The 10,000-nt window shown below is 40.0% G+C and overlaps 2 protein-coding genes across 2 annotated transcripts in view; one reads left to right on the top strand and one right to left on the bottom strand.

Annotated features, from left to right (window-relative positions):
* Window positions 1-5,181: 5,181 nt before the first annotated feature.
* Window positions 5,182-8,895, top strand: LOC138013013 (large ribosomal subunit protein mL43-like). The gene is made up of 3 exons (XM_068859974.1): window positions 5,182-5,304; window positions 5,383-5,489; window positions 8,525-8,895. The coding sequence occupies exons 1-3, from the start codon at window positions 5,198-5,200 to the stop codon at window positions 8,755-8,757; spliced, it is 447 nt and encodes a 148-aa protein (XP_068716075.1). The 5' UTR covers window positions 5,182-5,197; the 3' UTR covers window positions 8,758-8,895.
* Window positions 8,896-9,213: 318 nt separating this feature from the next.
* The window catches only part of LOC138013012 (uncharacterized), a 39,640-nt gene continuing 38,853 nt past the window's right edge, over window positions 9,214-10,000 (bottom strand). The window contains exon 19 of the mRNA XM_068859973.1: window positions 9,214-10,000. This exon is cut by the window's right edge and continues 144 nt beyond it. The gene's annotated coding sequence lies outside the window, so the exon portion shown is untranslated.

Below are 10,000 nucleotides of genomic sequence, written 5' to 3'. Positions count from 1 at the left end.
CGTCAATCTTGAAAAACAAAAAGAAGCAAAAGAAACTTTCACCAAAAAGTTGAAAACGTGAAACAAAAGTTTACGCTAATCCTGGATTAAGTTAATGGGGTTTCGAGGAACCGGGCCTGGGGCCCGTTTCTCGAAAGTCCCGAAACTTTACGGGCCATTTTCGGGTGTTACAATTCCCTTTGTATCTCAAGAACGGAGAGGAATTAAGTCATCAAACTTCACAGACATCTTTCTTTTAGTTGGCTTGAAAACATGTTAAAAGATCGGCTTTCCAAAACAAGCGGTTGGCAGTTTCACAAATGGCTTTTCGGGCCCGAAAAGTTTTCGGGACTTTCGAGAAACGGGCCCCTGGTGTCTATAAGGGACAATTGCTTAAATTTTCCAGATAAGTGCGAAGATCACTTCTCTCAATTTCGTCTCTAACTCGTACTTCAAACATACGTATTTTTTTTCACAAACACTCTGGTTTTTATGTCACGATGCTCAGTTGGCCCCGGATGACACGCTCCGATGTCCTTAACATTAAACACTTAATGTCTGGTCCCAAGGGAAACAGTTAATTTTGTTTCCCGAGGTTCAAGGGAAACAAAATTAACCTTCCAGAGGAAACAGTCATTAAGTGATTTTTTACATAGCACAAAAAGGAAAAACGGCCAACATTCGCGGGTAACAGTGCACTGTTACCCTCTGACGTCATAGATTTTGCACTGTTTCCCGCTCAGAGACTTTTGGCGGGAAACAGTTTTATTGACAGATGTCATGTGACCTCGAAGTAACCAATGAAAGCAAGCGCTGTTGGGGGAAAAAACTCACTTATTCCACTGTTACGCCATTTTATCATATTTCGTCAAGAGAACGCGCAAAATATGAAACGGTAATACACTGTAATGTCCCGATTTGACCGGCTTAGAACAGAGCAAATACGGACGGAACGGGAGTTTTTCGTTTTTCGATGAAAGAAGTTGTTTTCAACGCGATGCAAAGCCTGAGAATTTAGCTTGTCATCGCTCGTCATTTCGTTTATTCAATCAAATAAAGGGCATTTGGCTGGCTTTTTGTGCTATTTACATCATTCCGGCACGCGCCTTGAAGGACAGATGATGCATTTTGAACCTGGGTCTCCAGATTACCGGTCGGATGCCTTAACCACTCAGCCACTGAACCAACCACACTGGGAACACATATTACTGTACAACACATAAATTTTTTGGCCTTGAGATGGTCAGGTCCGAGGAGACAATTTCACACATTCTCTGCAATCAGGATCACGTCACTACTCCCCGGTCGATCGGTGGTGCACGGCCATATCCCCCTGTAAATTAACTAAGTACAGTGAGGTAGGGAGGGGATATATTAGCAACTGATTGCCTTAATTGTCTGTCGTCTGTTGTATTTCTCAGAATTGCCTAATGAATCGCCATCCAAACGGGAATAGGCTGGTGATCCTAAGTAATTAAGGCAATCAGTTGCTAATATATCCCCTCCCCTTTCCGACTTAATTGCTTAGTTGTGCTGATTTCTGTTCCCAAATTAACCTTGTCTATATAGATATATATATATATATATATATATATATATATAGCGCAAGTAGGGGGTTCCAGTTAGCTGCAGAGTGCTCGATACGTGAAGTAGAATAAAAGCAGATACGCGCCACCTACTGAACAAAAGAAACGAGTTAATTTCTAAATGCAGACACAAGAACAAATACCTTTTGTCGAACTTAAAATAGCACGCTCCCCTAGAGTATTAGAATGGTCTTTAAATGAGTTAGAATGCAAATGTAAGATCTGTAGCCTGATGATTGTCCAAACATGAAACTTGAAGTCGCTACGCTGTGAAGTTGTCTTTCTTCTAAACGTTATATATATATATATATATAGAAGCAATTCAATGTAAACTCAATGTAAACTCTCATTGTACCTGAAGAAGGCTGGTTTGGCCAGCCGAAATATAGTACATCACTAAAATCAAATCTACGTTGTATCGGCTCTTGCTTAAAATATTTAGTTTCTCAACTTGAAATAACGCCGATCAGATCAAGCCACTGATCCAACGTACACCGACAGGAAAATTGTCCACGGTTGCTTGCTTCGAAACTCTTAAGCTTTCGAGCTCTCCTGAGCTCTTGGTCACGTGACTGGTGTAGTTGGTGACGACATCCTCGGAAGTTTTGCGTTTCTGCGTTAGAGCGGTTTTCAATTGAGTCTCGTAAAACAAATACCAAAGTAATTACTTCGACCAATCACAGCTGGGGCAAACAGCGCAAAGAATCAATCAGCATTCTTTGCAATTCCGCGTAAACGCGTAACTTGCTCAAAACGCGGGAAAAATCGCGCGTGCGAGTAGCGATTGGTTTTGGTTTTCCTTCTCATTGGCTGATAAACTCGCGTGAGTTTTTTAAACTAATTACCAATCGTAGAAATTGCAATCGCGTAATTACTTTCGACGAGTCACTTGAAAACTGCTTTTAACGTTGGCAAAGGTTTTGGAACACGCCTTTACTAAGATGTCAGTTAGAGTGTGCACATTCTTTCTTACGAGAGCAAATACTTTTAAAAATCTTTGCACACATTGAAACTTGTGACTTATCCATCGGATAAAGCTATACGCCCTTTAAACAACTGGGGCCTGGAAAACAGGACTGGAAAGTTTATATTGTTGATTTGTGGTAATTTCGCAATATTAAAAACGACGTGCTTTAGAGAAAGTGCAGTAAAGAAGTTAGCGTCTTTTGGAAAAGGGCTCGAGTAGCAGAAACTCGCGTAATTAACGGTTTATTACGATGGAAAATCGAGGGGCTGGACAATGTGCGAGCCAGCGAGCAATGCGAGCCATGCAAATTCCGCATTTAAGTCTAAGCACCCATTTCAAATAGCGCTCATAAACAGTTATTAAGTCTAAGCACACATTTTCAAACGGTTAGCTTCCAATAACTGTGTGACTCGCATGTTGGCTCGCATGACTCGCAGCCATGGCTCGCAGACATGGCTCGCTGGCTCGCACATTGTCCTAACTCGAAAATCGTTAGTGATTTCCTTGGCCATAAAAGGCGAACAGGGACCCGACGACAACGTAAACGCCACAGAACAAGAAGCATAATGCGCAAAAACAAATGTAGGGCTTTATTGCAAGTCCATTTTACTTCTAACCATCAACATTGCATTTAATGGCTGGATTTTCGCATATGAATGAAGCTCCTTAAATTGAAAATCGCCGATTTTCAGCCACCCCGCACTTTTTCCCAGCAGTTCATAAATCAGTGTCTGTGTAAAGGAAGCACAGCCTGAATTTCAATTGTGAATATGCAATGAATTTATGCAATGTTGAATTGAGCATTACAAAAACTGGATGACGTTCTAGACTTAACGCCAGTAGGTCCTCCGTTCACTAGCACTTTTTCCCGCCAGGTATACCTCAATTGTAATATGGGGCTGAAAGCACATCCGCGTCGACTTGGTAATAGGGCCTTTGCATGACCGTGTCACGTGACCTTGACACGGCTTCCATATTAAAAATCTCCTTAAATTTTTTTAAGCATTAAAATTGCTGTTAAATCTCTTACATAAATGTCAGTGGCCTCAAAATTGACATCCTTACTAATTTCATCACGCTCTTTCCATTTCTGGCATCTATTTTGTATCACGACCATTTTTTTATGATTGACAAGGTCACGTGACACGGTCATGGGCCTATAGGGAGCTTTAGCAACGACAAAGGCGACAGCGACGAGAACGTCACAAATTTGCATATTTAGTGGATACTGAAAAACAATAGCTTTCAACGCTCTCCACGTGCAGTTTTCATTTTTGTCTATCTCTTTGCGGTCGTCATAAAAAAAAAAAAACGTGAAATGACCAAAGTTGAGGTTTTAGGGAGAACTAAAGTGAGCGTCGTTCATACTAGTTTAGTTCTTGAGGGTTTGCCACACCTTTATCAGGTTAAAATGCTTGGAATAGTCGCGAATTAAACTGTTGCCGTCGTCATTGCGAAATGATGATGCTCAGGGAGCTCCTCGGTTAAAGAGCTCTTGGCCATCAATAGGCCGGATTAGTACCATGTGACATAAATGGACAATCAGAGCGCGAACCACAGAGGGCCGCAGCCAGTATGACGCAAATCGAGGCACTCGCCTCAGTTATTTTTTCGTTTTTAAAAAAAAATAAAGCGTGATTCCAGTGTTATCTTTAAAATGTACTAGTCATAAACACCTAAAATACCTACGAAGAGAATTAAACCATGGACATTGCCTCAGTCATAATTTTTTTCAGGCTACAGCCCTGCTTGCAATGTTGTTTTGGCGGGCCCCGCTTGAAGCGGTCCGGAATTGTCACGCGAACCGGAAATCAGGCCAAAAATCGCGCCAAATGAAAGTTACAAACGGTTTTGTTGAAAACTCTCAACCCCCTAACCGTAACTCTAAACCCTAAGGGAAAGTTCATTTAATATGACAAGGGGGAAAGGGATGAAGATATTGAGAGGGGGGCTCCGAAAATTTTTAGGCACCCGAAGGGGGGGGGGGGGGGCTCTGAAAAAATTGTTGGGCTTTGAGGGGGGACTCCGAAATTTGTATACTTCAAAACCAACACATGACATCATCATACAGATCGGATGGTTTTCAACTCAACCATTAAATGACCTGTGCAACTCAGCTATATCACTGGTTTACAGATATAACAAGTGTAGTCTCAGTAATTATTACACTCTTGTTCATCCCAAAAATGCTTTAGAAAATCTCAAAAATTAGAAATGCGCAGGGGAGAAAAGGAATTGAAGGAGGAGGGGGCTCTGAAATTTTTTCGACTACCAGAAGGAAGGGGGGGAGGGGGGGGAGCTGCTAAAATTTCAAGCTTCGAGTTTCAATATCTTCCACCCCCCCCCCCCCCCCCCCCGCCCTTTCCTTGTCGTATTAAATGAACTTTCCCTAAACCCTATAAACCTACAATTGTAGGTCTAGGTTAGGCTAACACTAACCTCACCCTCGCTTTAGCAACGCCAGTAGTGAAAGGGAACTAAACCAAGGGAAATTAACATCAGTTCGAAATAGAGGGGAATTCGAAATACCCGAGTTCGAAATAACGGTGTTCAACTGTATATATGTCATATGTTAAAATTTGAATTTTTGAATCCTTTTTCCTCCTTGGTTCAACAAGCGACATTCCATGTCTCTTACTTGACGCATTTGGGCGATCCACCGAAGATGGCGCAGGTCGAAATTCCTAACAGAGTGTTCGGGCGATTTGTTCGCCCTTTGCAGAGATTAGTGCTCAATTATTGTAAGCATGGAGGAAGCAGCAGAGGAATAAGGTACCGTCTTGACTGTTAAAATGGTTTTCTACTTCAAAGTGTTGTTTTTTTTACCGTTTTTTTGTGGATCTCTGGCAGAGAGTATATCGACAAAGAAATCGTGGAATTTGCAAAGAACAACACCGAGGTTGCAATTTACGTCAGAGAACGGAACGGCAAACATCCCAGGATTGTTGCGAATTTTAGTAAGTTTTTTTATGGATTTATGGATGCAATTGCCACTTAGATTTCCCATGACAGGCTGGCGAGGGCGACGTAGCAGCTTTTGTAAGATACAACGTAAGTTGCCTGCAACTCAATCCCAAAACAGAGGACTACACCACAAATAAATAACACTTGAAAAGTAATTCCACAATTCTAAATGATAACCAGACTGCGAGAGCTGCTTTCCTATATTATATCGCAGGAAGTCTCCACTGAACTTGATCACTAATTTCCAGTCCCCAGTAAGACAAAGGGTTATGCTATAAGTAAATAAATAAAGTAATGGCAGCACAAGCATAGATAAAATTAAATTAGCTTTAAAGTGCTACTACGACCAAAAAAACAATTCTTTTTTCTTTGGATTTCAAAACTATGTTAACTAAACACTAAGTAACCCAAGTTGTAAGTTCTGATCTTGAAAAGACACCTGTTTATTTTAACTGGAATTTTCTTATTTATTGGTCCGCCATTACTAACTTTAAAATCTTGAGATAACTGGGTCGAGGAGAAAATGACGTCAAAGGTTCACTAGTGTAAGAATGCAATGCAATGCATGTGTACGCGGCTTGATTAATATGCAGCACGGGAGTTTCAGGCTTTCAGACTTTTAAACCCGAGTTTTGCATACATGATAAATTGCGTTTACACACTGAAATTTTAAGCTAGTGAGTAAGTGACGTCATTTTCCTTAGATCCAACCCTCTGAGGTCCAATCGGCCACTCAGCCACTCAAAATAAATAGCCTTTGGATAAAACTCAAAGCTCAAAATTTTGCCAGTTAGGTGTTAAGGGAAAACGCTTTCAAAATCTGAAGAAAGAAAGGAAATGACTTTTTGATCATAGTAGCACTTAATTAAACAGTTAATGTTAAGGAGGCTCGAAATAGTTTCTTCTTTTTGCAAACAAATAAACATATTCTGCCCTTAGACACAGTTAGGGTAATCACATCAAGACGAAATTTGGCCAGGGTATTAAGTGCCCATCGCAGTTTTCTCGCATTATATTTCCTCCAAAATAACGTAACCATGGCAACGATATTAGGCATTTCCTTAAGCATATATTGCCTTTTTTGTAGAAACGGGACAGTGAAATCTTCCCATTTAGCATTACCAAATAATATTAGAAATAATCTCTAAAATATTTAAAATTCAACAAAATCAGTAGGCCAGTTTTTCAGAAAAATCAGTTTTTTTAAAATGTCTTTGATTTCTTTTTTCAACTACAGAATTTTTTTAAATTTGAAAGACAACAGTTTTAAATTAAACTCAGCTAACATGAAAAACATGAAAAAAATTCACTGTCCGGAAGCAGAAATAGAAACGAGTAAAGTTGCAGGGTTCGTGCAACTCCTTGAAGTCCTTGAAAAGCCCTGGAATTTAATTTTGGACTTCAAGGGCGCTTGAAAACCGCTTGAAAACTGCTTGAATTTTTGCTTGGGTGAAAATTGTTGAGATTGTATCATGCTAAGTTAAAAGAGACATTTTAAAAACTGAGCCCAAAATTGACTATTAGGGAAACATTAAAACCTAAAATTAAAATGGCCATGCGTTCACTCAACTTGCAGGATGTGGTAAGGAATATCAAGGTAGGCTTTTTTGGCAAAGAAAACACTGAAACACTATGTATGGCATAGAAATCTTGTTATAAAGATTCCTTGAAAACTCCTTGAATACTCCAGGAACTTTATGGACAAAATCCAGAACGAACCCTGAGTTGTAAAATCAGGAAAAATGAGGGGGTTACAAGATCAGCATTTACGCATGCGTCACCGGCTCATTCGAGTTATAGGCCAACACAAACGGATTTAAGTGACCATTAAACTGTTTGTGTAGAATTTTCGTAGTTTTCGTGAGTAGGAGATGTCTATTTATATGCCATATGCATAGCAAGTTGAGCGGAATTAGCGGTATTTGTTTATTTCTGGTGACCCATTTCAATCATGAGCTGACACGAGCATCTTACGAATTGGGTGCGTGGGTTACGCGCACGCGCGCTCGCCTGAAAACCCATCCGAGCCTCTTCAACTACCGTAAGTAGGGTAAGTAAAGTAGATTGAGATGAAATTTATTATTTATACTGTGTAAATATTTTTCTGCTTGAAAATTTGTAAATATACGTAATAAATTCTTATGGTAAGTTTTAAATAAACGATAAACACTTAACAACTATTCACCGAAGAAGGTGGCTAGTGATGGATATTTACTGAGCTGCGAATTAGTATATACTAAAACAGTGAGATAATGTAACCCCAAAATATGATTTTTAACTTATTTATTGCTCCAATGATTACAATAAATTATTTTCGGGCGGAAATTCTTCGTGAGTTGCTTGGAGATGAATAGTTAACAATTATCCTGCCAAATCGCGCGGGATATCACTTGATACTTGGCCAACGAGGCCGTAGGCTGAGTTGACAAAAATCAGGTGATATTCCGCAAGATTGAGCAGGATAATTGTTTTATTATTCAACACATTGATGACAAAGCACAATTTTCTACGTTTATTGGAAAAAAAAAAGATGGAAAAACTACCATTTTTCTCCGCGACACTCAAAATTACGTATATCGCAGGATATCTGGGCCCGGTTCCTCGAAAGCCGATTAACTTAACCCAGGATTAGCGTAAACTTTTGTTTCACGTTTTCAACTTTTTGGTGAAAATTTCTTTTGCTTATTTTTGTTTTTCAAGATTGACGTCTTCTCATGTAAAGTTCTGCCGAAAATCTGCGTTGAACAGCATTTGGGAGTAGAGAAATAAACTGCTTGGTTAATTTTTAATCTTAGATTAGCGTTAATCGGCTTTTGAAGAACTGGGCCCTGTTGAGTAACTGTTAAGTACGCACGACGAGTATTGAGCGCACTATGACCATATTTGGACATTGTCACAATGTGTTGAATAATGACAAAGGATTGTCAGAGTTTCCGTAGCCAATCAGCGCGCACCTTCAACGCTATCCACTGTTTTAGTATATACTAACACATTATAATGCCACTTTATGTTTTCCCTTCTTTCACAGTAAATGGTAACAGCAAAATTGTAGAAGTGAAGAACAAAACACCTGAAGAAATTGAGCATTGGTTGGAAAGACTGAGACATGAATCAGGGGTTAAAGTGCAGAAAATAAGAAAGTTTTGGCACACAGAGAATCCTTCCATTCAAGGAACATGGACTCCCTTCCTCAACAAAGCGCCGTCTTTGAGACGATCCACTGTAAATAGTTTTACAAGGGAAAAGCAGATTAATAGTTGATCCAGTTAGTTAAAGGCTACTTTGCAGTCACTGGTGTTTTTCCTGAAATTCTTGTTTCTTTTGTTTCAAATTTCTTTTAAAGTGTTTGTATACGAAAAATGAATTTTAGAATCCCTTATTTTCACCTTCACATTCCTGGGTCTGGCCATCTTGAGTAAATGTGGCTTGTTAAAGTGCTACTGCGGCCAAAAAAATTTCGAGCGTTGCATGGCAACCGGAACTTGATTTTTGCATTATTGGATAGTGCTTTTCGCCGAAAGTTACAGGCAAATCGCTTCCGTAAGAGTAAAAATACCAAGCAAAGCATGCGTGATGGTATTGAGACTTACTCGTTTCCGGCTCGTGCAAGTTTGAAAACTTTCAAAACAACACTCGTGCCTACAAATCACGAAATTACGCCTTTTCCCATAAATACATGTGTAAGCTAGAAGACTACTAACAGCCTTCACGAGGAGTGCAAAGGATGACGGGAACAACAACAAAAAAATCCTTGATCGCAGGTCTTGTTTGCGCGAGTCGTTTTTTGCGAGTCTTTTTTGACGTTTCGTGGCGTTACTGATGCCGTGTCCGTCACCGTTGGCCTATCTCCGTATAAAGCTTCGTACTGAGGATCATCCTGCGTCTGCACTGATTGGTTTAGCTCTGCAGGTAACCTTGCTCTTAGAGCGATTTTCAATTGAGTGTCGTAAAACCAAAACCAAAGTAATTTCTTTAGCCAATCAGAAAGGACGGAGAAAATCTGGTAAACCAATCAAAACTCGAAGTAATTACTCGTAGCCGACACAAAGCGCGGGAAAATGTGCACGCGCGAGCCACGATTGGTTTTGGTTTCACTTCTGATTGGTTGAAAAAGTAGCGCGAGAACTTTGAACCAATCACTGAGTGAACTAATCATAAACCAAAGCAATTTGCTAATTACTTTCGACACTCAATTGAAAACCACTCTAAGGTGTCGATATTTTTAAAGCAAGGTGTTGTTTCTGATGAAACAAAACATCGAAAGCGCTCATCTTAGAGCGGAAACCTCAGCGAGGTAGGACCGGAGGGTGAAATCACATCCCACAACGCACTACGTGTAATGCAATCATTTCTCCACTCCATCGTTGATTTAAATTTCTGTTTCCAAATATCCAGATGATGAGACCTAAGCTTGTTGCGTTTATCTTGCTCTTAAAAATCTTTTACCCATTAAAAAAATATGTGCAAACACCGCTCGCCTCGACTAGCTTTTGCTTACTGCGGG

The sequence above is a fragment of the Montipora foliosa genome, chromosome 8 (genome assembly GCF_036669935.1).
Source record: "Montipora foliosa isolate CH-2021 chromosome 8, ASM3666993v2, whole genome shotgun sequence".
In the NCBI taxonomy this organism is placed as follows: Eukaryota; Metazoa; Cnidaria; class Anthozoa; order Scleractinia; family Acroporidae; genus Montipora; species Montipora foliosa.
Note: the sequence above shows the minus strand (reverse complement) of the source record. Positions and strands in the feature narration are given on the sequence as shown.